The 27,922-nt window shown below is 43.4% G+C and overlaps 2 protein-coding genes across 4 annotated transcripts in view; both read left to right on the plus strand.

Moving 5' to 3' along the window:
- The window catches only part of Ift52 (intraflagellar transport 52), a 38,621-nt gene extending 36,441 nt beyond the window's left edge, over window positions 1-2,180 (plus strand). For both annotated transcript variants that reach the window (XM_077799787.1, XM_077799788.1), the window contains 2 exons: window positions 68-213; window positions 1,904-2,180. In XM_077799787.1, coding sequence (XP_077655913.1) covers window positions 68-213; window positions 1,904-1,951 — 194 coding nt within the window. In that variant the 3' untranslated portion in view covers window positions 1,952-2,180. The remainder of the gene's footprint in view (window positions 1-67; window positions 214-1,903) is intronic.
- A 12,285-nt stretch (window positions 2,181-14,465) lies between these two features.
- Window positions 14,466-27,922, plus strand: part of Mybl2 (MYB proto-oncogene like 2) — a 33,396-nt gene continuing 19,939 nt past the window's right edge. The window contains exons 1-5 of one of the 2 annotated variants that reach the window (XM_026383303.2): window positions 14,466-14,485; window positions 18,400-18,493; window positions 23,266-23,337; window positions 24,131-24,223; window positions 25,941-26,161. In XM_026383303.2, the coding sequence (XP_026239088.1) occupies window positions 14,466-14,485; window positions 18,400-18,493; window positions 23,266-23,337; window positions 24,131-24,223; window positions 25,941-26,161 (500 nt within the window). The remainder of the gene's footprint in view (window positions 14,486-18,399; window positions 18,494-23,265; window positions 23,338-24,130; window positions 24,224-25,940; window positions 26,162-27,922) is intronic. The other variant, XM_026383304.2, reaches the window with a different exon arrangement.

Genomic DNA, 27,922 nt, shown 5'->3' on the forward strand with positions numbered 1-27,922 from the left:
ACATTAAGTCTGTACTTAGGAAAGGGCAGAAATTAAGGGTGAATCTAACTACTCCAACTGTGTGTAGGTACTGAAGAAGACCTGGAATTCTACGTCAGAAAGTGTGGTGACATTCTTGGAGTAACCAGTAAACTACCAAAGGATCAACAGGATGCCAAACATATCCTTGAGCACATTTTTTTCCAAGTGGTTGAATTCAAGAAACTGAACCAGGTATAGAGCCCTGGAGGTCTACTAAAGTGGCAGCCCATCAAGTGACAGTGTCATCCATAGACAGTGTTTTAAGATATTCATTGGTATTTATTAAGTATCTATTGGGTGTACAGCAGACAGTGATCCCTGTATTTATGGAACTCATATTCTAGCTGGAGTGTCCTGGCAATAAACAATAAACAGAATATATAAGCAAGTCCCTTAGTGTGCTGGATGGTAAGTGTTCTGGTATAAACAAAGTGAGTAGGGCAAGGAGGGATCAAGTGTGCCAAGTATGGTGGTAGTGACTGGTATGAATAGAGTGGTCAAGATCAGCCTCACTGCACAGTTAATGCAATTCAGTTGAGAATACTCTTTATCAGAAAGGAACTGATTAAGTATCCTAGGGTATAGGATTAAAGGTTTTGGGGAATTTAGCCAGGCAGATAGCTGGAGGAGAAGTGCTCTAGGAAGAGGGAAGACTTGTGCACAGTCCCTCAGGCTGAGTTGCACTTGGCTTGCTTCAGGAATGGCACTGATGCCAGTGTGGCCAGAGGAAACTGAACAAAGGACAGAACAGCAGCACATGAAGGCAGCATCTTGTGTTAGAAATCCTCTCTCTCAGCCAGGTATTGTGGCACACATCTGTAATTCCAGCAGTTTAGGAGGCTGAGGCAGGATGATCACAAGTTGAAGACCAGCCTCTATAACTTAGGGAGACCCTGTCCCAAAAATAACATTCAAAGGGCTCGGGGTGTAGCTCACTGGTAGAGCACTTGCCTGATACATATAGGAATATAAAGGTATCTGTATAGGTTTGTAGGATTTAAAGGATTTTACTTTTCCTTGACTATTAAAATTTCTATAATGAATACGTTACTTACTTATGTAGAAAAAAAAGAGTATGTTTTATATTTTAATGTAAGCAGGCAAAATAAAAGCTTAGGATTTTAAATGCGGAGTTGAAAGATCATTTAGGCCAGGTGCAGTGGCACATGACTATAATCTCAGCAGCTCTGGAAGCTAGGCAGGAGGATCGCAAATTCAAAGCCAGCCATAGCAACTTAGAGAGGCCCTAAGGAACTTAGTGAGACCTTGTCTCAAAATAAAAAATAGGACTGGGGATATGGTTAGTGATTGAGTGCTGTTGGATTCAATTCCCAGTATCAAAAAAAAAAAAAAGACAACTACCAGTTATGTTCTGATTCTGTTCTAGAAGGGGGCTGGCTCTGCTGTGTACTCATTTGACAGTGTTCACTGTACATCTAAGATGTGCCTGGCATAGGGCAAGAATTTTGGGGTCATAGCAGTAAGCAAAATGAATGCAGTCCTTGTTTCTCAGAGCTGTGTGAGTGTGGGACATACAGGCAGTTACAGTGCTCTGGGTGCCATGAAGGGAACCTAGAAAAGATGTAACTGAGATGCTGCTCAGCAGTGACATGTGCATTGGTGGGAGCAGGAAGGTGGTTAGATTTTCAAAAGTACTCATCTTGGTAGCTTGGAGGACAGGCACTGAAGGCCAAGGTAAGGAATCTGGTGCAGGCTTTGCAACTGTACTTGCTATCATTCATTACTACAGGTGGTGAGCAGTGTCCTAATTAATAGTTAGTCACAATCTCTTCATAAAAAGTTCAAAAAAAAAACCAAAACAGTTCATATTTCAGGCTCTGTACTGAAATATTAAAATTATGTATTTTATTTTCTCATCCAGGAACATGACATCGATACGAGTGAAATGGTATTCCCGAACAATTTCTGAGGACCATGCCTCTTGAAGCATTTTCTGCCTCCTGATTCTTTCCATTTTTTAATTCCTCAACTTCTTACCAAAGTGTCTGTACACTCTTCACAAGTTGTAGGTCTGTGCATCTTCTATAGTATTCAGATAGGTAAGATTTCTGACTTACAAAATCCTTTTGGAAGAAATGTTTCTGTTTTTAAAATTAAATCTATGATTGAATCTGTACTTTCATGATTTATAAAACAAACAGTCTGTCATTGAAGTCTTTTTTCCCCTCCGACTCCAGTTCAAGGTTTGAGCCTCCTTTGTCAAAGACTTACAAAACTCTCAAGCTTATTGATATACTGTACGGCTTTCTGAACTAATTCACAGGAATACAAAACAGACTTAACCCATAGTCTGTTTGCCCCACTATACCTAAGGAAAAAGATAAAATAAAAAACATCTTCCTTAGATGTTTCATTAACCCTTAGTCTGCCAGCTGTCCACAAGACAGACCACTTAGAGGCTGTAGTCTCCACCTGTTCATTTCCTCCCTTCTCTGAACCTTGAACTCTCTTTTTTTTTTTTAAACTACGGATTGAACCCAGGGGTGCTTAACCACTGGGCAATATCCCCAACTCATTTTATTTATCTGTCTTGAGGGTCTCACCATGTTGTTGAGGCGGCTTTGAATTTGGATCCTCCTTCCTCAATCTCCTAATATGCTGGGATTATAAGTAGGTGCCACCATGCCCAGCCTCCTCTGAAATCTTAAAGCATTCAATGCAGGGCAAAATGCGACACTCTTTTCCCAAAGAAGCTATACGGTGTGTCCTGGAACAATAAGAGAGACTGCTTCTGCCTGAATGGTCAGTTGATGTATGGAAATGCACAGCAGTGTACTGGAATGTACTGGGAACCACCTTTAGGGAATCCTGAAGCTGACAGAAGATTACAGAACCACTGAAAGTGTTTAAGAGATGTGGCACAATGGGAATAGCTCAGCTGGTGTGTTCTATTAGATGGGAAAACAGAAAGAGGGCCATTTAGGGGGTAATGTGATAAACTCGAAGAGGAAATAATAAAGATGAGGACTAAACTCATCTTTTTTTTTGTTAGAACAGATTAGGGCCGGATGTGGTGGCGCGCTCTTATGTTCCAGAAGGCTGAGAAAGGAGGATCAAAAGTTGTAGGATAGCTTGAGCAATTTAGCAAGAGCTTGTCTCAAAAACTAAACAGGACTGGGAATGTAACTCAGTGTTAAAGTACCCCTTTGTTCATTCCCAGCACCAAAACAAACAAACAAAAAAAAACCAGAAACAAAAACAGATTTAAGTCTTGTGTTGAATGTCAGATTGGCAAGATTTGTGCCCTGATTGCCATAGACGGGGAGATCCTGAAGGGTGAGCAGATTTAGAAGATGTTCAGTCCCAAAATATGTATGTTCACATGGAACTGATCATTCAAGCCACAAAACTAATTTGTCAAGGAATTGACATTTTTAGAAGTTTAAAACTTTGGGGTAAGGTGGGGGCATAGCTCAAGGTTAGAATGCTTACTTACAATTTACAAGGCCCTGGGTTTGAGTCCTAGTACCAAAAAAATAATATAACCCTTAATTAAATGAAAAACATAAAACACATTTTGGGGGCTGGGGTTGTAACTCAGTGGTAGAGCACTTGCCTTACATGTGTGAGGAACTGGATTTGATCCTCTAAACAAATAACCGTATTATAGGGCTGGGGTTGTGGCTCAGTGGTAGAGTTCTTATCTCACATTTGTGAGGCACTGGGTTCAATTATTAGCACCACCTATAAATAAAATAAAGGTCCATCAACAACTAAAAAATATATTTTTAAAGAAAAGGTATTGTGTCCATCTACAACTAAAAATGTTTAAAAACAAAAAAATCATTTTGGGGATAATTGGGGACTATGCATTTAATATTAAGTGATAGTAAAAATGATAATGTTTGGGGGCTGGGATTGTGGCTCAGTGGTAGAGTGCTCGCCTAGCATAGGCAAGGCCTTGGGTTTGATCCTCAGCACCACATACAAATTAATTAGTTAATTAATTAAAGGTATTGTATCCAACTAAAAAATATTTTAAAAAGTGATAATGATATTATAGTTATGTAATAAAGTATTTATGGGTGAAATACTAGCATGTAAGGGAACAAGCTCTTTTCCAACTGAGCTGCACATCTAGCCCTTATTTGACTGGGTTTTTTTGTTTTGTGTTCTTCTGGTACTGGGCATTAAAGCCAGTGGTGGTTCTCCACTGAACTACATCCCCAGCCCTTTTTATTTTTTGAGACAGGGTCGCTCTAAGTTGCTGAGACTGGCCTGCAACATGTGATCCTTTTGTCTCAGCCTCCTGAGTTGCTGGGGTTATAGGCATGCACCACCACATCCAACCCCTATTTGTCTCATGAAATCAGGAAAAGTCTCCCTCTTTCTTTATTTCTTTCTCTTTTAAATTAACATTTGTTGTTTTTATTTTTGCTATGCTGGGGATCAAACCCAGGTCCTCAAGCAGGCTAGGTAAGCACTCTACTATTTACTGAGCTACACCTGTAGCCAACCATTGAGATTTTGAAGAGATCAAATTAGGTGGTGTGCCAAATAGCCCACATTCTGGATTTATCTGGTTGTTTCATCATGATGTCTGTTGTTGCTTTATTTTCTTTAAACTGAAAGTTCAGTCTAAATGCTTGACTAACTTTGAATTTAACATTTTTGGCAAGAATATTTCATAGGTAGTATTGTGTACAATGTCAGATTGGTCCTCTATTAGTGAATTAAGTTTAATCAACTAGTTAAAATCATAAGCATGAGTGTTTTTAAATTTAAATGTGATTTATAAGAATGTCCCTCTAGCACACCTGTAATCCCAGCTACTTGGGAGTCTGAGGCAGAATTTCGAGTTCAGGGCCAACTTCAACAATTTAATGAGACCCTGTCTCAAAGTAAAAACTAATGTAGCTCAGTGTAGAGGGGCCTGGGTTCCATTCCCAGTCTTGCAAAAGAAAAAAAAAAAAAAAGATTGCCCTTCTATTTCAGTGATTGTTAACTTGGGGCAGTCTTTTACTAGCACTAAAACCATTTGAGAGGAAAAGTAACTAACTTGAACAAGTATTTCAACCTCACTCTTAAAAATAAAAAATCAGACAGGTATGGTGGTACATGCCTGTAATCCCAATGACTTGCATGTCTGAAGCAGGATGATCATAAATTTGAGGCCAGCTTTAGCAATTAGCAAGACCCTGTCTCAAAGTAAAAAGAACTGGGGTTGTAACTCAGTGGTAAAGTGCCCTTGGGTTCAATCTGTACCAATAAATAAATAAACATTAAAAAACAGAAGCAATAAAACTGATGGTATCAGTCCTGGTAGATAACAGAATAAAAACTGGAGATTTTGTTGAATTCAGATGTCTCTGATCAGAGAAACATAAGTGTCAAAATGAAGAGGACAGGGGTTGGAGTTGTAGCTCAGAGGTACAGCACTTGCCTCCGATGTGTGAGGCACTGGGTTCGATTCCCAGAACCACATATAAATAAGCAAATAAAGGTCCATCAATAACTAAAAAATATTTTTTTAAATAAAGAGGACATAAATCATTAGAAAGCGAGAGGTAAATGAAAGTGAAGGAAACTATCCTCAAGGGGGAAAAATTGTGGTTGTTTTTTTATAATGGGGATTAAACCCAGGGGCACTTAACCACTGAGCCACATTCCCAGCCTCTTTTTTTTTAATTTTAATTTTAAGAAAGGGACTTGCTAAGTTGTTGAGGCTGGCTTTGAATTTCCAGTCCTCCTGCCTCAGCCTCCATGCCTGGCCAGTTTGTGGCATTTTATGATTCATGGATATGGGTGCCTTTGATAAGTTTCTTCTTATTTGTAAAACCAAGTATCAGGATAGTTTAAAAACTGTTTCCTGGGGCTGGGGATGTTGCTCAAGCAGTAGGGCGCTCGCCTGGCATGCCTGTGGCCCTGGTTCGATCCTCAGCACCACATACAAACAAAGATGTTGTGTCCACCAAAAAAATAATAATAATAATAATAAATATTAAGTTCATTAAAAAAAAAAAAACCTGTTTCCTAAAAGGTCCTAGAGCAGCTACATATGCCTTTCTGAAATTAAATTTTGTCTTTAATTTTAAAAATTTAACCAAGCAATATCTGAGCATATTGTTGAAGGGAAAGAACTCTACCCTCAGCCTCTGAAACCTATGTTAGCATTTTTTCCCTTGCCTTCAAGAGATAGGAAGAAATATATGCTTTGAAACGAATCGCCTTGCTCATTTACATAAGAGATTTTCACGTGAAGCCTAACAAGGTGGTATCCTAGGTGCCTCCGGCAGTTCACAATGTAATTGCAGAGAGAAATTAACTAGTCAAAATCTCAAGGCTAGACGAATGGCTTGAAAATCTGCGGTGCTGGTAGCCTCTCCAGTGCCTATGACCCAGCCTGGGCAGGATGAACTCTCGAGGCCACGTTAACGTCGGAGGCTGCCAGGGCCAGAGCAGCGGCCAGGACTCAGCAGGTGATGGCCCCGACCCCGCGCGCGGGCGACCCCTAGTGACGTCAGACGGTGCGACTCCCGCGATGCTCTGCGCGGCACCGTAGCGCGGGCTCCTAGTGAGGAGCGCTCTGGGTGACGCTTAGTGCTGTGGGTGCTCTCCGTAAGCGGCGCCCTGGGGCTTCTGGATTCCACACACACTGGAGTCCCCTCGAAACCAGCCACGTCAGTGGCCTCGGATCACCCGCTGGTAGCGGCATTGCCGAGTTGACTCCGACCCCGGGCTCCCTTTCTGTCTTAACAGAGGAGGTTGTAGACGCCTTCAGCTGCAGCTGGGGGGCTTAACGCAGCTGTGATTTCCACCTGCCTCTGAGGAGGCCTTGGCGACCACTGACTGCCATTCTCCCTGACTTCGACTCCCTTCCCTGCTCGTCTGCTGAACTGCAAGTGACCGCGTTTACAAAACTGAAAGAAATAAAATGAAAGGCTGAGAGTTGGCGGAAGCTGATGCCCCCGAAGGTTCCGGGTAGAGGTCTGGGCCGGGCCTGAGCGTGGAGTGTGTGTAAATTAGCCCCGGGACCCCAGCTCTTGTCGTGGGTGTCCTCTCCCTCCTGAGAAACCCAAAGGATCTGAATTAGTTTCTAAGACTGAGGTTCTCTGCTTTCTAATTGCATTAATGAAGGCACAGCCAGGAGGTAGAACAAACCCAGGCAGTGTTCATGGTGCTAGTTGTTGACCAGTGCCTCCACACTTCTTACAGTGACTCAGGAGAAACCCTTAGAGTCTTGAAAAGGCACATATCCATCACTTGCCAAAATTTTGTTATCCTTCTCCCTCCACTTCTATTGTCACTTTAGGTTGGTTTCTACTATTGTGGGTTAGTTTGCAATTTCCAAAGTTTTATATAAATGGAACCATGCAGCGTGTTCTTTTTTGCTTCTTTCAGCATAATTATTGTGAAATTAATTTATATTAATAATTAGCTCACTTTTATTGTTGATTGTATGGGCATATCTGTTTTATGTCCTTCATTCTCTTTATCCAATAGTTGTTGAAGGATGTTCTTTTCCAGATTGAAGCTATAAAACTATGTAAAAGTCTTTGTTCATGTGTGCATATGCATTCGTATTTCTTGGAATGTTGGATCACATTATAGGTGTATGCTTGTACTTTTTTTTTTTCTTCCTTTGAGATGGGGTCTCCCTATGTTGCTCACACTGGTCTTGAATTCCTAGATTCAAGTGATCCCTCTGCCTCAGCCTCCTGTAACTGGGACTACAGGCATACACCATAGTGCTAGGATGTTTTAAGTTTTTATTAAGAGACTATTAAACTGGGTGGGGCTGGGGATGTAGCTCAGTGGTAAAGGACTTGCCTAGTGTGCCCAATCCAGGTTGGTACCCAGAAGGACCAAAACCAAAAACAACTGAACAGTTTCCAAAGTGGTCCTACAATTTTTTTTTTTTCCATTTCCACTAGCAGTATAAGAATTCTAATTGTTTCTCATTGTTACCAGCAAACAACTTCTCAAACCCTAAGAAACAATCTTTTTGGCTAACCAGTGTTCTGTTCCAGAGTTTATATTCATCAACATCTGACATCCTGGACCTCTGCTGCTACTTGGAAACCAGATACAAAACGGAACGGTTGGGGCTGGGGATGTGGCTCAAGCGTAGCGCACTCGCCTGGCATGCATGCGGCCCGGGTTCGATCCTCAGCACCACATACCAACAAAGATGTTGTGTCCGCAGAGAACTAAAAAATAAATATTAAAAAATTCTCTCTCTCTCCTCTCTCCTCTCTCTTTAAAAAAAAAAAAAAATGGAACGGGCAAAATCAGTTCCAGCCATGAGGGGTTGCCTGTGAACCTGCTGTACATCCCCAGATTCATTACCATCTCATTGTAGTGTAGGACCCTAATAAAATTCCCCTCTATTATTTCTATTTTGGTCTGTTCTGCTTCTCACCCAGGTTGAAACTGGTTGATATAAGGATCAAAAGAAAGGGGCCCCTTATTTCCAGAATGGACCCAACCCTCATCCCAGAAGTCATGAATAATAGTACTCCTTAACTGAAATCTGCCCCACCTCCTGTTTTTTTCTTTTTGCAGGCTGAGATTGAACCTAGGGCCTCATAAATATCAGTTTTTACCACTATATCGCCAGTCCCCCAACTTTTGATCTTGAAAAGGCTTTTTATTTTATTTTCATTTTAAGCTTCCTCACCCAGCCCTTTAAATTTTTCATTTGGAAACAGGGTAATCACTAAATTATCTAGGCTGTCTGGGCATGGTGGTGCAATTTGTGAGGCTGAGACAGAAGAATCCTTAGTTTGAGGCCAGCCTCAGCAGTTGAGCAAGTCCTTGTCAAAAATAAGAAAAAAATTATCTAGATGACTGGCTTAGAACTCCTGCCTCAGCCTCCCAAGTGCCCAGGATTATAGCATATGCCACTATGCCTGGTTTGGGTATTAAGTTTTTATTTTTTAAATAATATTTTTATTTGTAAATGGACATAATACCTTTACTTTGTTTATTTAGTTTTCTTATGTGGTGCTGGGGATCGAACCCAGTGCCTCAGCGTGCTAGGCAAGCACTCTACCACTGAACCAGAACCCAGCCCTTAAGTTTTTATTTTGAAATAGTTTGTGGCAGAGTTGCTGAGGTTGACATTCTTTTTCCGTCTCCTGAACTTCTGGGATTTACAGGTATGTGCCACCATAGCCAGCTCCCTCTTACTGTGGTGCTGGGGATTGAACCCCAGGCTTTATGCATGTGAGGCATGCACTCTACTAACTGAGCTATATCCCCAGCTCCCCCTCTTCATCTTAAAAGGACCCTAATCCTTTGTTTGGTTGAGGAGCTCATCTTGGAGTTTTATCCTGGCTTCTCTTTATTCTTTGGCAGAAGAATAAACTTTCCTTTGCTGTATAATTAGCCCTCAGCTTTGTTTTTGGTTCCAAGATTCCAACAAAGAAACACCGTGGGTACAAAATTAGTAAAATACCAACATTAGTCTTTCTAGTTTTAGTCATTCCATTGGGTAAACTCACTGTGGTTTTAATTTACATTTCTCTAAGGATGTAGTATCGAGCTCCTTTTCATGTGCACTGGATTATTTGCAGTTTGAGGGTAGAGTGAATAAGATTTATGGATAGATCATATAGGTTATGTGAAAGGAGTCTAGAATGACTGAACTCTTGCCAATCACTGAAAATTTTCTAATCTTCCTCCTCCCTGTCATACATTCCCTATTCCATGTGCCATCCTTTCTATTTTCCCCCCCCCTCAGGTACCAGGGATTGAACTCAGGTGTGCTTAGCCACTGAGCCATATCCCCAACCCATTTTATTATTTTATTTTGAGACAGGGTTTGCTAAGTTTCTTAGGGCCTCACTCAATTGTGGAGGCTGGCTTTGAACTTGTGATCCTCCTGCCTGGACCTCCTGAGCCTCTGGGATTATAGGTGTGTGCCACTGTGCCTGGCTTCTTTGTATTGTTTTCTACATTGTTCACCTTATAGATTCCTAAATCACCCAGCTCTGAAGAGCCTTCAGTGACCCACTTAAGTGTGAGTGTGGGCACTCAAACCCTTGCAATTTATCTTTATCTCACAGAGCTCTTTTTCTGCTTATTCATTGTCTCCACTACCAATTGGTGAGTTTTGGAAGCATATGGATGTTTGGATTGACTCCTGACTAGCCTTCGGCTTTCATTCTCAGTCTTTTTAGCATTTTTTCACGGAATACACCAAATTTACTTTTCAGATTGTTATTTTCAAATTATGATTGCTTTGCTTCCGACTACCAGCCCATTAGTTGTGTGATCAGGGTAATTTACTCCATAACTTTTGTGTCTTATTAGTTTTCTTCTCTTTAAAATTTGGCTGCCTCTGGGTGCCATGACACACACCTGTAATTCCAGTGGTTCAGGAGGCTGAGACAGGAGCATCATGAGTTCAAAGCGATCCTTAGCAACATGGAGGCGCTAAACAACTCAGTGAGACACTGTCTCTAAATAAAATACAAAATACGGCTGGTGATGTGGCTCAGTGGTTGAGTACTCCTGAGTTCAATCCCTGGTATCCAAAAAAAAAAATGACTGCCATTTGAGCTTAGTCGTAGAGAGCTAGCCTGGCTTCTAGGAGAGCCAGGCTTTAATCTCCACAATTGCAAAGAAAAGTAATTCAGTGAAGAGAGAAAACTCCAGGCAGAAGATCAGGTGATCCTACTTATCATTTACCAGTCAGTGTTTGTCTCTCCCGCCCCCCCTTCTCTCTCTCTCTCTCTCTCTCTCTCTCTCTCTCTCTCTCTCTCTCTCTCTCTCTCTCTCTCTCTCTCGTGCAGGGACAGGCTCTGAGTCTGGAGTCTGGGGTAGGAGTTCAGAATGTATGTTATCTCTCCTGAGTCTAGGGACCACTCCCAGGTGTGGCTGCACCAACGATGCTGCAGTATTCCTAGGGTGTGTCTGTAGGCAAGATGATAACTGGAGAGGACAAACTTGTGGAGGTCACCAGATTTCATCTGGTATATCTGCCTGATTTAAGGCACTGATTCCCAGACTGCCTTGGCTCTAGTGTATAGGCCCCAGTTTCAGATTCCAGATGGACTTCTGCATCTGCTCCCTCCCTGCCTCTGTCTTGGGCAAATATCTTCCCCAAACTGCCAGGTCCTGCCTTTTCTGAAATGGGATTAATAATATATGAGAGTGTGTACTGCATGCAAAGCGCTTCCTGGACCTCAAAAAGACAAAATGTGAGGGCAGCTGAAGTCAGAATAATAATGCCTAGCAACAAAAACTGGGTTAGTTCAGAGATAGTGCATGTGCTTAGCATGCAGGAGGCCCTGGACTCAATCCTAGCACTCCCCCCGCAAAAAAGCTGATAGTAATAATAGTACTTAAGTGCCAGACTGTTCCCTCTGCTTTATACATATTTATTTAATTTGATAAGAACCCTACAAAGTATATACCAGTGTAAATATTAACAGCATGATGTTGGGATTCAGGACACACAACCCTTAAACATGACTGTAAGAGACCAGAATGTGTCACCCCAAAATATATAGTGCTTGGGCATATTTTGAACTGGTTATTTTGATAGACTGTAGACACCGGGAATAGCTCTGGAAAAACTATCCTTTTGAAAAAGAAATTTACATCTATAAAGAAAGTCTACAGTAGTAAAGTTTCTGTATTAGGAAGAGGGTTGCTCCTGATAAATTTTATTATCTGAGATTTTTATCTGCATCACAAGAAAATCTTTGTTCACTATGTAATTCCTTTCCTCACTCTTCAGTGACTGTCTCACTGCCCACCCCTCTTTATAGCTTTGGAAGCTTCAATTATGTAACACTTCTTCATATGATTCCTCCGTTATTTATTGTGACTTCTGTGCATATGTAAGTAATTAAATGCTTTTTCTCCTGTTAATCTGTTTTATATAAATTTAATTTGTAGCTCAGGCAAAGAAGGCAGAGAGGCTGAGAATGGTGGAGCAGTCCTATAATCCCAGTGATTTGGAAGGCTGAGGCAGGAGGATTACAAATTAAAGATCAGCCTCAACTATTTAACAAGGGTCTAAGCATCTTAGTGAGACTGAGACCCTGTCTCAGAAAAATTTTAAAAAGGGCTGGGAATGTGGCTCAGTGGTTAAGCACCTCTGGGTTCAATTCCCAGTACAAAAAAAAAAAAAAAAGAGAGAGAGCCAGAAGGGCAGCAGAGGGAGGCTATTTTTCCCTACAATAGACTCTAGAACTAGACAGCCCAGGTTTGGGGAATCTGCCTCAGTTTCCTCTGCCCAAGAAGAAAATACTAGGGTTGTTATGAGGATTAAATTAATTAAAATTTATACACAAAACAGTGACTAGTACAGAGTAAAATAAAGAAAAGATTTTGATAAAACCCATTTTCACAGATGAGGAACCCAAGGCACAGGGGATTTAGGTAATTTGCTTTAGATAACAACTCATTGCCTGGTGTAGTGGTGCATGTAAATACTTGTAATCCCTGCCACAATGGGGGCTGAGGCAGGAGGACCCCAAGTTCCAAGCGAGCAGTTTAAGCAAAGCCCTAAGTAAATAATTGAGACCCTATCTCAAAAAAATTTTAAAAAATAGGACAGACAGCAGAATACATCAGACACTAGAAAGGCAATATGTCAATCAATGGAAGGGTAACTGATGTGATACAGCAATCTGTATACGGGGTAAAAGCTGGAGTTCATAATCCACTTGAATCAAACCGTGTAATATGATGTATTAAGAACTATGTAATGTTATGAACGACCAATAAAAAAAAATGAAAAAAAAAATTTAAAAAAAAGGGGGACTGGGGTTGTAGCTTGGTAGAGCACTTGCCTAGCATGTGTGAAGCACTGGGTTCTATACTCAGCACCACTTATAAATAAAGGTCCATTGACAACTAAAAAAATATTTCAAATAAATAAAAAAGGGCTGGGGATGGAGCTCAGTGGTAAAGCAGCCCTGAATTCAATCTCCAGTACCAAACAAACAAAACCACAAAAAATCCAACCTAATAACAATGAGTGGTAGGCTGGGACTTAAACCCCAGCAAGTCTGGCTGCTGAACTTAACAGGGGGATGTCCATTTGCATTACTTCATGAGGCTCCAGAGTGGGTGGAAGAAGTCAGGAATTAAATGACATGGAAACTTCTAGCTCTTAAGTCTTCCATCTCCTGTGGTAAATGAAGTTTGCAGAGGCTAGCTGAACCGTACCCACGTGGCCAGCAGTTTCTGGAAGACTCTGAGGCCCAAGCCCCACTAAAAGGCTCAAGTTTGCCACATTTGCCCCAGACTCCTTTCTCATAGTTCATTTCCAGTTCCCTCCCACTCCTCCCAGGGTGACACTTAGATATTTGGTTAGTGACAACCTAAAATGAAAAATTATTGCTGAACCTCTAGAAATTTGTTAAGTGCAAGATAAACTGAATTTAAAAAAGTCAAAAAAAACTTTAAGCAGTACAGGGGTGGGGGGATGGGGGGCTTCCTGTATCAGGTATTGTAATGGCTTCTGGAATGAATTGAGAGGCTGTTTGAAACTCCTTTCCCTATGATCCTAGCTTGAAGGGGGAAATGCATAAGTCAACAAACAGATGGTGGGCAGAGGACCCCTGGGATAAGTAGGAAATGGTCTGATGGGAGGGGAAGGGAGTTCCAATTCAAATAATGGCCCAGGCAAATGCAGAGGCCAGGCCAGTTCCCTTGGCCAGGTCCTGTGTGGTCATCTGGTGGAACCCTATAAGCCCTGGTACTGAGTAAGGAATTTACCCTAAGGTGACACAGGGAGAGAAGAGAAATCTAAGGTCTGGAGACATTTCGTTTGCATTTTAGGAGGGAGGCTCTGAGTCTGAACAATAAGCAGGTCTGAGGACCCAGTCGGTCTAGGTAGGTAAAGCACCAGTTAAGGTGGGGTGAGAGCTGTAGGGACAGAGGAGTGGCTTAGCCTAGTGATTTTGCCCAGGTGGTTTTTCCAGCCTGATTCTCCCATCCTCATGCCTCATTGCCTTCCCTCAGTTTTTGCTACGTGGGCTGTTCCTTTGCCGCCCAGGATCCGCACGTAGCCTGAATCTGGTCTAAGTCACGTGTCACCCAGTAAGGACGCACGTCTCCCAAGGCGATGCCTCGGGCGCTCACCGCTTGGGGCTTGGGCAGCCTTGGCAGGGTCCTGCCCCGTCCTTCCCTAAGGTCTGGCCCGCCCCTCCCTAAGGTCCGGCTCGCAAGCTCCTCCCTCCTGGAGACCCCACCCCTGCTTTAGGCCCCGCCCCTGCGCTCGCGCGCCAGGCCCGGGCGGCGCCGAAGCACTTGGCGGGAGATAGGAAAGTGCTTCTGTGCGCGCCGGTGGCGGCCACAGTTCCTGCGAGCGGTCGGCGGGACCTGCGGGTACTCTTGACACCTCGGAGCCCGGCCCAGGGCCCGGAGCGGCCGGAGCAGTTCGTGACCTGACCCCGGCCCGGCTCCCGCTCCGGGCTCAGCCGCGGGTGGGCGAGCGCGGCGCGGCCCGGGCCGGGGGGATGTCTCGGCGGACTCGCGGGTGAGCGGAGCCGGGTGGGCTGGGGTCCTCCTCTTCCCTCGCTGCCTCGCCGAGGCCGGTACGACCGCGACTATATGGTGGTGGAGGGGTTCCGGCGGAAAATGCTGCGTCCCCGTCCAGTCGACACTGGGTCGCGCGCAAAGCCAAGGGGCTCTTGAGACCCCTACCTCGGTCTTGGGCCTTCTGGGCCTGGGAGCTGGAACAGGCGGGTCTCCAGAGACCAGGACCAAGTCCTGTATGATGTCATTTTGTCTCCCGCCTAATTTCGGTGTGGGGGTGGGACGCTCAGTGTCGGCTGGAAAGTCCTTTATTGGGAAGGGAGGCCACCCATGGGGAGGGAGAGTGATTAGCCAAGTCACAGCGGATGGGAGGCCAAATACTGGGGTACACTTGTCGTTCAAGCCCAGTTGTGGTTCACATTTGCCCATAGGTATTTCTTCTCACATTCCGGGAAGCACAGAGCCCCGAGCCCTCTTCCCCAACTGAGGAGTGTGCCAAGTGGGGGTTCCATTGTCTCTCCCACTTGGGTCACGCGTCTGGCTCGGTTTAGTTTCAGAGACCTCTCTTCCGGTTCCACACGAGTTTTGGGCAGCTGGGGTTGAAGGTACAGAAACTGATGAGTATCTGGACCGCTCTGCCAGCAGCCCCTGGGGCAGTGGGAGGAATTGCGGCTCCATTTTACTTATTCTCCAGAGAATAAGCAATAAGCGGCAGAGTCGACCTGGACCTGAGTTCTGGTCTTTTCAGCCTGTCTGGGAGAGGGGTCAGTGGGATCCAGCCATGTTCCCTCCCTGGGTCTGTGCAACCCAATAACCTTAGCTTGGTTTTCAGATGGATGATGCTGGCCTTCACAGGCTGAGGTTACATATCTGAGAAGCCCTTTTTGCTGACTTTCCCCAGAGTTCCTCCCCACTGGGAAGCATATGGTTCTTGGGCAATGGTCAGGATATCTGGCACAGGGACTGTCTTCCTCGGGCTCCAGTTTGCCAGGGCAGCTCCAATGACCAGGAAGAGTTTTTCAGGAAGTGTTAACTCCAGGAATCACTTCCCTAGACCATCTCCAGGTCCTCTGTAACTTCTCTCCTGGTACCCCCTTCCATGTGAGGGATGGCTGCTGCACCCAGGCACTCTACAAGCCTCAGCTCTTGGCCATGCTGGCTGTGACTGTCCTGTGCCCCAGTGCCCCATTTCTCACTGAACCTTCTCATCTGGCCCTGGAGCAGAGCCCAGTACATCCAAGGGCAAGAGAAAGGTTATATTGCACCAAAATTTTTGTGGTTGTCACCACAAACAAGCTTTTACTTTTAAAGTGGAGATTTTAAGATGAGTTCTTTGCAGTTAAGGAAGTTCAGACCCTGGCTGTGGATTTGGCAAATGGCATAACTCCTATGAACCTGAATTTCCACATCTGTTACTTGGGTACAGTGAGAATGGGAAGTGGATGGCCAGCACCTGTGGGTGACAGAAGTATATTATCTCACAAACTTCTCCTAATTCTGAGATGCTGTCCTCATTACACCAAATTAGAGCACTAGAATGTCCATACACTGGATAGGACATTAGACAGGACATTGGCTGAGCTGGGCCTTGTGCTGGTTACTGGCGAAGCAAAGATTATTTCTGTCAGCAAGGAGTTTTTGTGGGCAGTTGATTTTAAAGCCAATTTCATTCTGTTGTTAGAATCTTATAGATTTTGTCTATACTACCAGTGGTGGTAGACTTGTGAATTGGGTCAGGAACAATAGAGCAAAACTCAATTCCAGATCCTTCTGTGACCAATATATTATGAGACTTAAGACACTTTTCTCTACCAACTGAGCTATATCCCCAGCCCCAAGTTAGCCATTCTTAATGACCAGTAGACAGCAGCTTTACACATTTATTTATTCATTTCTGTATCCAGTCATGCCCTAGGCAAACATGTCTTCAAGGTTTTTTAGTGACAAATTCCAGGATACAAAGGTGGAGCTGACCTTTGTGGTTGGTATAAACACAGGCAGTTGCAACTAAGGGTCTGAGGGTTTCTTTATTCTGTGGGACTGTGAGAGTGGCTAGGAAGTAATGCTGAGTTCTGGGGAAGAAGGGGAAGGAATAGAGAGATTAAAGGAAGCCTTTTAGGGAACAAGAGCTGTTTTGCTTTGTTTGTTTGGAAATCTGTAGGCTTTTCTCAGTTTACAAATGCCTGACCTAGGAATGTACCTGTTAAAGGTAATTTAAGGCAGGTTCTGCTACGTAGAGCTAGGGGAGGTCACCAGCCTTCTGTGAACACCTGACATAACTTGGAGGTATGCATCATCTCCAATTTTGTAGCCATTAAACTAGATAAATACAACTTTTTGGAGCAGGAAAACTGCCTGTTAGGAGTAAAATCCCTAGAATGCAGATGCTTATACTGATTTTTTCTCTCCGTTAACTGTGTAAGTGTGTAGGCCAGGATTAAAAAGGGATATACAAAAATGGATTTAATTACTGAGAATATGTTTAAAATGTTTTTCCCAAGTAATTAATAAAATTAATAGTCTCTTCTTTTTTTGGTACTGAGGATTGAACCCAGTGGTGCTTAACCACTGAGCCACATTCCCAGCCCTTTTTACTTTTTTTTTTTTTTTTTTGTAGTTGTAGATGGACACATGCCTTCATTTTATTTATTTTTTTATTTTTATGTGGTGCCAAGGATCAAACCCAATGCCTCACACATGCTAAGCAAGTGCTCTTCCACTGAGCTACAGCCCCAGCCCTACTTTTTATTTTGATAGGGTCTTGCTAAATTGTAGGGCTTCCCTAGTTACTGAGGCTGATCTTGAACTTGGAATTCTCCTGCGTTAGCCTTCTGAGTTGGTGGGATTATAGGTATACACTACCACACCCAGCTTCCAAGTAACTAATATTAAAATTCTGGTGCTTAATGATTGCATACATTATCTATATCCATCTATCTATCTATATCTTTATTTATTTATTTATTTAAAGTTGTTTCTTTTTTTTTAGAGAGAGAGTAAGAGAGGGAGAGAGAGAGAGAGAGAGAGAGAATTTTAATACTTTTATTTTTTATTATCGGCAGACACAACATCTTTGTTGGTATGTGGTGCTGAGGATCGAACCCGGGCCGCACGCATGCCAGGCGAGCACGCTGCCGCTTGAGCCACATCCCCAGCCCTCTCTATATATCTTTAATTAATTTATTTATTTTTATATGGTGCTGAGGATGGAACCTGGGGCCTCGCCCGTGTTAGGGGAGTGCTCTACAGCTGAGCCACAATCCCAGCCCCTGCATACATTATCTTTAAAATATCCATTGCAAATGTAAATTCATTGAAAAGAAAATATTGACTGGAAATCATGTTTTTGTGTTACTGGAAATTGAACCAAGGGTGTTCTGTTGCTGAGCCACACATCCCCAGCCCTTTTTATTTTTTATTTCTAGATAGGGTCTTCCTAAATTGCTCAGGCTGCTCTGGAACTTGTGATCCTCCTGCCTCAGTGCCCTGAGTCAATAGGATTATAGGTACACAACCCCATGTTCAACTAGGAATCTGGTTTTGAATATCATGAAGTTCTTTTATTTTTTGGTGGTGCTGGAAGTCAAACCCAGCCTTCACACATGCTTGGCAAACACTCTACCAATAAACTTCATCTCCAGCCTTTAATTATTTTCTTGTAGCTTTTGAAATCATTAGAGTGTTCCTGAAAATAAAGAATAGGAAGAAAATAAAGCAAACCACAACCTTATTTCATTAAAAAAATTTTTAAAGAGAGGAAGATAAAAGTGTACCTACTTTTTAAAAAGCAGAGTAAGTAAAAGGCTGCCTCCCCAAACCTTTCTTTAGAGTTGTCTGGCTGCTGGCCACACAGTCCAATCGTGATGTAAAAGCATGTGGACACTGTCCTTGACCTTTAGCTCACTCTTCCTGCAGTGAGGAGCTTGATGAGCTGCACTACCAGGACATTGATTCAGACGTTCTGGAGCAGAAAGACAGCAAGTGCAAGGTTAAATGGACCCATGAAGAGGTGAGTGACATAGCAACTCCTTAGATCTGGGAAGAAGAGAGTTGATGGCAGCTGGGTGCCTGGCCAGACAGCTGAGCCTGGGTTTTCTACCTGATGTCCCCACTGATGGGATGAAGAGGAAGAGCCAGTGGAAGAAGTGGGTGGGTCCTCTGCTTCTCCCCTTTACCTCTTCTCAGAGCATTCTTGGGCAGTCTTTTATGAGGATGGGGTGGGTGGGGTATGTGTTTCAGACCTCAGGGCCAATAGTTCCTTTTGTGTTGCCTGAAAGTGTGGTGTATCCTGCATCATGTGTATTATGGATATTGATTGTGCTTATTATCCCCCCCACACTTGGGATTGAACCCAGGAATGCTTTACCACTGAGCATCCTTTTTTTTTGTAATAAGGATTTGTTGACCTCACCATTCTAGAAGCTTGGAGATTGAGGATGATTGGTTGTAGCTGGTGAAGGCTTCTTGCTGATGGGGACTTTGCTTGCCCTGAGGTAGTGTAGGGCATTCACATGGCAAGAGAAGGGCCTCATACAAGAGACAGTTGGGCAAGACTGACAGTGCACACCTGTAATCCCATTGACTCAGGAGGCTGAGATAGAAGGATTGCAAGTTCAAGGCCAGCCTGGGCATCTTATTGAGATGCTGTCTCAAAATAGAAAAAGAAAAAAGGACAGGGGTGGTACCACCCCTGGATTCAATCCCCAGTGCTGGAAAAAAAAGATTTTTTTTTTTTTGACAGAGCTACTATCAAGATGTTAGCCCATTGATTCATTTATCCATGAATGAATTAATTAATCCACTTATTAGGACAGAGACATGACCTAATCACCTCTTCATACCTCACAAATATAAATTTTCTCATATGAGGTTTGGTAGGAACATCTGACACAGCACCTTTGGAATGCAGGAGCACCTGCCAAATCTACCACCCCCTCTTTATTTTTTAAATTAATCATATTGAATCTTATAACATGAAGCTCTGAATTGATTTTCTACTAGATATATTTTTTATTCTTTAAAAGAAGTATTGAAAGTATAATTTATTATTTGTGTTAATGAAGTATAATTTGTATATAATCAAATGAAGAGTCTTGCACAAGGTTTTTTTTGGAGGGATGTGTTTTTATTCTGCTTAGATTCATAGATAATTTTCATTGGGTGGGTGAAGGTTTGATTTTTATAGAAATGTCAGGCCTTTTCTTTTTATTTCTTTGTGGTTTTTTTTGGTACTGAGGGTTGAAACTAGGGCCTATGTACACTAGCACATTGTATATAATTGAATTGTTGTTGTTTTTTTTTTTTTTTTTTTTTTTTTTTTTTGTGGGTCAGGATGGAACCAGGGCCTCCTGTGTGCTAAGCAAGTGTTCTACCACTGAGATACACCACTCCCACTCCAGGTGCACCTTTTAAATTAAACAATTTGACTGGTATTAGCAAATACATACTCACATAAACACCACCCTTATTATCCCAAAAGTTATCTTGTGTCATTTTGTGATCAGGCAATTACTGATCTAATATCTGAGTTTGTACCTATGCTTGAATATCCTATAAATGGAATCATACACTTGTATTCTTTTGTATCTGACTTTTTCTCCCCTAGTAGTCAGTATTGAACCCAGGGGTGCTTTATCACTGAGTTACACCCACAGCCCTTTTTATTTTTAGACAGGATCTCACTAAGTTACCAAGGCTGGGCTCAAACATGTTACAGTTTCTTTCTCTCTCTCTCTCTCTCTCTCTTTTTTTTTTTTTTTTTTTTTTTTTTTGTACCAGGGATTGTACCCCAGGGCTCTTTAGCAACTGAACCATGTAGCCAGTCCTTTTTATATTTTATTTGAGATGGGATCTCAGGATCTTGCTAAGTTGCTTAGGACCTTGCTAAATTGCTAAGGCTGGCCTTGAATTTACAATCTTTTCTCCTGAGTAGCTGGGATTACAGGTGTACACCACTGTGCCTGGCTTATATCTAGCTTATTTTGCTCAGCACAATGTTGCATGATTGAGTAGTTTATCCATTTTTATTACTGGGTAACTTCCATTATTTGTGTGTACTTTTTTGTTTTTTTTTTTAATTACCAGGAACTGATCTCTTTTCACTCAGGGGCTCAGGAGTACTCGATCACTGAGCCACAACCCCAGCCCTATTTTGTATGTTATTTAGAGACAGGGTCTCAGTGAATTGCTTGGTGCCTCCCTTTTGCTGAGGCTGCTTAGAAGTTGTGATCCTCCTGCCTTAGCCTCCAGAGCCGCTGGGATTATGGGAGTGTGCCACTGTGCCCAATTTGCATGTACATTTTACCTGTTTGTGGATGTTTGGACTTTTGCAGTTTTTGCTAATTGTGGATAGTGCTTATATGAAGATTCTTGCATAAGTTTTGTTTGTTTTGTTTTTTTGCTTGTGAATGTATGTTTTGATTCCTCTTGGAAGATTAAAAAATAGTGTTCATATGTTGGGTATTGGTTTAATCTTATAGAAACCACCATACCTTTTCTTTTAACTTTTTTTGGGGGGGGGGTATTGGGAGTTGAAACCAGGGGCACACTAAGCACATACCCTATCACTGAGCAGTACGCTGCAGCAGACCTTTTCCTTAATTGGTTGTTCCATTTTAGACTCCTGTTCTTGTCTTTTTATTCCACTTCTGTTTTCCTTGATGTGTTTAGTTGTAGGCCTGTTTGTTAGTTTAAAATTTGCTTTATAAGGCTGGCATGGTGTCCCAGGCCTGTATCCCTGTTACTCTTGAGGCTGCGGGATCACTTGAGATCAGGAGTCTGAGGCCAGACCGGGCAACATAGTCGTTCCTCTTAGACAAACCAAACAGCCAACAAAAATCTTTTTCTGTATGAGCTATAAATCCCTTTTCAATCCTCTAAGATGTTTCTTCAAATACTAAACATGCCTTTCTGTTCCTGCCTCAGGGCAGCACTAACCCTGGGCTGGAGAGGAGACTGTGGTCATCCCTGTGGGCAGGGCCAGTGTTCAGCTGCTGCTCACCACGGTGTTTCCCCGCTGTCTCACACTGAGGCTCCTAGCACTTGGAGGCACTTGCTGATTGTTGGATGAGGGGATGTTGTACCTTTCAAAGGAGAAATTACAGCTGCCTGAGAGGTTAGGGGGTGACCTTTGACCTTTGAGCTCAGGGTGAGGATTTGGAAATTCATCTGTGAGGGAAGACAAACTGGAAAAAACTGGGTAAGTCAGAGTAGGAAATGGTTGTGGATAAAGAAAAGTAAGTTCAGGAGTCCAATTCTACTGGAGTGACAGGCTTTTGAAGGGGAAGTGTTGAGTGAGGTAGGTGAAAAGAGATCAGTTCCTAGAGGGCCTTGAATTTGGGGCTCAGAAACTCTAGGAGTTTGCAGTTTGGAGCCATGGGAGGTTTTATTTAAATCTTTTTTTTTTTTTTTTGGTTGAGAGGTACAGAGGATTGAACCAGGGGTGCTTTACCACTGATCTACATCCCCAGTCTTTTTATTTTTTATTTTGAGAAAGGGTCTCACTAAGTTGCTGAGGCTGGCCTAGAACTTGAAATTCTCCTGCCTCAACCTTCCAAGTCTCTGGAATTATTATAGGTGTGTACTACCACTCTTGGAAGATTTTTAAAAAAAATCAATTTGAGGAATGCTTCATGTAAAAACAACTACAGCCTTTTAAATACAATTCAATGAGTTTCCACAGGTACTTATATTACTGCCATGAATCTACTAGTATTGTCATGTTTTAGAATATTTCCATTACCCCCAATAGCTTTCCCTCCCCACTGGCCTCAGTCAACAACTGACTACCTTTTTGTCCCTTTAGCTTAGATTATGTTTTCTAGAATTTCACATGCATGTAATTATATAGCATCTTTTTATGTCTGACTTCTTTGACTCATCATCATGATACTCAGATTCATGTTGTGTGAATCAATGTTAATTTTCCGGAGTACCAGGGATTGAACTCGAGCCCTCAATTACTGAGCAACATCCCCAGCCCTGTTTTGTATTTTATTTAGAGACAGGGTCTCACTGAGTTGCTTAGTGCCTCACTTTTGTTGAGCCTGGCTTTGAACTCGAGATTCTCTTCCTCAGCCTCTCAAGCCGCTGGGATTATAGCCGTGTGCCACCATTCCTGGCCGAAGAATATTTTGACAGCTTCTGTTTTGCCTTCCAGCTACTTTTTTTTTTTTTTTTTTTTTTTGGTGCTGGGGATCAAACCCAGGGCCTTGGGCATGCAAGGCAAGCACTCTACCAACTGAGCTCTATCCCCAGCCTATCCTTTCAGCTACTTTTGATTCTGCCATAAACTCTGGTCTTGGTATGATAAGGGCTTTCATATACACTCTGCCTTCTTTCAACTCTTTTCCTTCTGCAGCAGCCAAAGGGAACTTTGTAACAAGCACATGGAAACCTTAACTGTGCATTGCCCAAATAGTACCAGTGGCTTTAGGAGGTAGAGGCCTAAATTCTACCTGTGGTCTGGCTCCTGCCATCCCTTCTAGAACCATTCTGCATTCCAGCTATACTGCATTTCTTTGGAACCTTCCCTTGGTCTTCCTGGTTAGGCAATCACTATACCCCTGTATAGAGAAGGGGGGCATTGTGGGCAGTTTGATTAGCATCTGCCTCCTTCTAGATTAAGCCTTATGAGGTCCTGTCAGATTTGTTGCTGGCTATTGCTGTGACTAGCACCTGGCACAGAGTAAGTGCTCACTTCAAGAGTGGATAAAAGAGGCTGTATCAGGGGTGGCTGCGAGACTTCCTGTACATATGAGCTGGTCTTCCTTTCATTGGCAGGATGAGCAGCTGAGGGCTCTGGTGAGGCAGTTTGGACAGCAAGACTGGAAGTTCTTGGCCAGCCACTTTCCCGTGAGTAGGCCTCTCTGGAGCCCCTTTGTAGGACAAGGGTCTGGGTAACCAGTGTGTCCCAGTACTTTTCTTCCCATACCAGTTTGAGGAAGCCTACCAGAAATGTTTCTCAGCTACTTCAGCATGCCTGGGAGCCTTTAGGCTCAGAGACCTTTGCAGTATGTGGTCGATGGCCTATTTGCATTTCTTCTTGCAAAACTGGAGAGAATAGATGCTTCATTTTCTCTACAGAGGGGAAGTGATACTTGCAGCAGATTTCACAGTGGGGGCCCTGGAGAGCTGGCTGGTCCCTCCACATCTGAACATTTAGAGCCCCCTGAGGATGAGGGGCCCCCGCTGGCACCCCTAACACCCAGGCTGTAGGTGACTGGAGGCAGGAGTATCACTGTAGCTCCCATCTGGCTGACGGTTGGGATTCCTCAGACAGCTCAGGGGCAGAGTCAGCAGATCCCTCTCCCCCTTCAGCTCCCTGTCTTGTATGTTATCTGAACATTTCAAGGAATAAACATGCTTCCCCAGAAAACAGGGATTCCTTCATGCCCCACAAAGCTTCTGTAGAAGGGTCCCCTGTGCTTAGGTGGTGGGAAGTGGCTTTCCACAGGGGCCTGAGTTCATCCTGCTTTATAGTAAAGGGAAAGCACGTATGTTCTGTCGTGTGAGAGTGTAGAATGTGATGGGTGCATGGGGTAAGTGCACCCACCTGAGGCCCCAGGGCCCTGAGCCCAGTGTTCAGCCAGAGTCCACTTATCCTAGAAGTTTTCACAGGTTCCTGTTCTTCCTGTTCCCTTCCCAGAACCGCACGGACCAGCAATGCCAGTACCGATGGCTGAGGGTTTTGAATCCAGACCTTGTCAAAGGGCCATGGACCAAAGAGGAAGACCAGAAGGTAACTGTTGACCTGGTGCTGCACACAGGGTGGGTCTTCATTCACCGCCAGTGATCTGGGCATTGTGAGGCTGCCCTGCCTGGTGGCAGGGGTGTCCAGTTAAACGGTGGATGTGACTCATCCTGCTTGTCAGTCTGAACTGGGCCACACTATCCAGCTCTGGCCCCAAGGCTCAGAGCCTCAGAGTGTCTAGATTTCCCCACTCCTTACATATGGGCTCAGGGCTGCTGGACGAGTTACCCGACTTTTTCCCATTTATGGAAGGAAACAGCTGCGGTACCTGCTGTAACAGTGAACAGGTGTTGTGCATGAGGGGCTTGCTCAGCAGGCAGTGGTTGCTGATCTCCTTTATTGTGATATAAAGGAACTCAGAGCTTCTGGGGTGCCTTGTTTGTTGGGAGCACCATAGTCCTTTTTTTTTTTTTTGAGAATTTTAATATTTATTTATTTTTTCTTAGTTCTCGGTGGACACAACATCTTCGTTTGTATGTGGTGCTAGGCGAGCGCGCTACCGCTTGAGCCACATCCCCAGCCCCACACCATAGTCCTTTGAGATGGGCAGAAGATGAACTCTCAGTCCCATTTTATAAGTGGGGAGACCCAAGGCTCAAAGAGGGTTGAGTATGTGTCCACCCTAGGAAGGGCAGCACCATGACCGTCCTGGGCTGTTTTTTGGGAGTTCCTCATCTAGGTCTTCTCCCTCAGGTCAGTCCAGAGATTCCATTCCGTGATTGTAGGTACAGCCCCCAAAGAAAGCAGGAAGGAGAAGGAAGCTAGATATGTTAAAATTGCTTTTAAAATCCTTTCTTTTTTCTGGTACTAGAGATTGAACCCGGGGTGCTTTACCACTGAACTATATCCCCAGTCCTTTTTATTTTTTTATTTTGAAACAGGTTTTACCGAATTTTGGAGGGTCTTGCTAAGTTGCCCAGCTGGCCTCTAACTTGCAATCCTCCTTTCTCAGCTTTTTTCATTGGGATTACAGGCATGCACTACCAAGTTCAGCTCCTTTTTTTTCCTCTTTAATCAAGTGATGTGTGGTTGCTCTAAATGTTTAAACTACACAGAAATAGATTTGAATAATTCTCACCCAACTCCCTTTGCCCAGAAGGATCTGTCTTTCTTAGTGTGCTGTGACCTATGTGTACATGAGGATGTATATAGAGAGAATTTGTGAAGGGCCTGGTCTGATTCTGGTGGCTACATTTGTTGTGGTTTGTGTTCTGAGCCACGGGGCCTGGCTGAGAGGCATTTGGGAACTGAAATCAAGCCATAGTTAGTTGTGCCTTGGGGTTCTACCCTCTTGATCTCCACAGAAGTGCTGCAGGGGATTGTGGCACCTGAGGTGTGTCTGGCAGGAGGAAGACATGTCTCCTACACTTAGTTCACATGGCTCTGCAGTGGCAGAGATCCTTGGGTACTGTGGGTTGGAGCCTTGTAGGCTGGCTTGAGCTCTAAGGAGGAAGGCAGGAGGACCTTGGGGATCCTTTTCCTTTGTTTGGTTTATTCAGGCCATAACTGACAGGGACATGGACTCAGTCACATGGACTACACAAAGTCCTCTGAGCAGCATCCCCATTAACTCCCATGATACTTGAGGGGGTGTGGCCAGTGGTGCCTCTCAAGGGCCACAGTGAGGCTCATGTGGATGTGAAGATACTGAAGAGTGGGTGAGGGAAGTGCTGGTCCTGCTGGTTCACAGAGACTCTTCTCCAAGGTTATTGAGCTGGTCAAGAAGTATGGCACAAAGAAGTGGACTCTGATTGCCAAGCACCTGAAGGGCCGGCTGGGGAAGCAGTGCCGGGAGCGCTGGCACAATCACCTCAACCCTGAGGTGAAGAAGTCCTGCTGGACCGAGGAAGAGGACCGCATCATTTGTGAGGCCCACAAGGTGCTGGGCAACCGATGGGCCGAGATTGCCAAGATGCTGCCGGGGAGGTGAGCTGTCTTCTGGGGGCTTAGGGTCTGGTGCAGGCAGGGTGATGGTCCAGGAGGCAAGGCCGGTGCTTCCTTGAGTGTACTGAGGTCCTATACTCTGTTCTGTACTTTCCATCCAGCCTTGTCTCCAGGTAGCCCAGAGGCATCATTGTCAGGAGAAAAAGTGCGTCCCCCAGGCTTCCTGATCTTAGAAAGACAGACAGTGCCAAGGGAGGCCACGGCCAGAAATCAGTTTGCACTACAATCCACTGGAAGGTTGTAATGAGAAACTTCAGTTCTCTTTCTCCACCTTCTACTGAAACATCTTTTTTTACTTCTGGTTTTTACCTCTACATTTATTAACGATGTGCTGGTTTCTCTTTGAATCTTGGTTTTCAGCTATAGGAGAAAATTTAGATTTCTTAGACTTTCCTACCCTTCAAACCTCCCTGTTGCCCCAGTATACTATGGAAATTTTTACTTAAAGACAAAGTGCTTATAGTATTCTAATATCTAAGGTGTTTCCTTCTTGTCTGACATTTGCTTTTCCTGGAGTTAATGTTTGCCTTGTTTTTTGATTTACACAGTTTCTAAGTCTTATAGCTCTTGTGTGTTTCTTAGTGGCCCATCATGTCCTTAGAGTATCCATAAGTGCTATTTTTCAAATGCTTAGAATGAATCAGGCAATATTTTTTTACTGTTTTTTCTTCAGAGAACCAATCATGGATTTATCTTTGCTTTTCCATTTGCCAGTTTCTTTCCAGGAATCCTGCCCTGTTGTGACCTTGGAGCATTCCTTTGCCTCCCTCCTGTTAGCTCCCTCTTCTTTATTTCCTTCCTTGTTTTGGTGAAGCACATTCTTTATTAGGATCCTGAGATAAGTACAAGGGAGGTAAATTTTTGGTAATGGCAGTGTCTCCATTCTACCTCACGTTTGATTGATAGCTTGGATGAATACAGAGTTTGGAAATAATTTCCTTCAGAATATTGAAAGCATTTGTTCTAGTCACTTTTTTTGCTATTGTGACTGAAAGATCTAACAAAAACAATTTTAAAGCAGGAAAAGTTTATTTGGGGGTTCACAGTTTCAGAGGTCTCAGATCATAGGAAGCTGGCTGCATCCCTTGGGGCTCCAGGTGAGGCAGAGTATTGTGGCAAAAGAGTGTGGGGGAGGGAAGTGGCTCTAGACTTGATGGTTAGGAAGCAGAGAAAGAAGAGCTCAGCTCAGCTCAGGAAATATATCTCCCAAAGACATGCCCCTGAGAACCTCCCTCCTGCAGACACACCCTGCCCTACTGGCCTTTACTCAGTTAATCCCTATTAGGATTAATTCACTGATTGGGTTAAAACTGTCAGTTATGAACTATGTTCCATCTCTTGGTTTTCTGGGAGATTTCTTTGATCTTCTTTTTTTCCTCCTATAACAAGCATTGTTTTATTGGTAGATTATTAGGATTACAATATATTTTGGTAAATACATCAATGTGTTCTAATTAGAAATCTTTTACAGAAAAAGCAATAAGGTATAATAAAACTGAATTCTACTCTTCCTCCTTTCCTGTATTTTAAATGTCCTCATTTAGCGGATGGGATGTTGCTCAGTTGTCCAGCTCTTGCCTAACAAGCATAAGATTCTGGTTCAATCCCCAGCATTACAAAACAACAAATCTCTCTATATATTTTCCTTATCTATAGAATGAATATGATAGTAAACTCCTTTGAGAATATTTTAGGAATAAAGAAATTCATGAGCACCATTTGAAACCTCGTAACGATTGTATT

The sequence above is a fragment of the Urocitellus parryii genome, chromosome 6 (assembly GCF_045843805.1).
Source record: "Urocitellus parryii isolate mUroPar1 chromosome 6, mUroPar1.hap1, whole genome shotgun sequence".
Classification (NCBI taxonomy): Eukaryota; Metazoa; Chordata; class Mammalia; order Rodentia; family Sciuridae; genus Urocitellus; species Urocitellus parryii.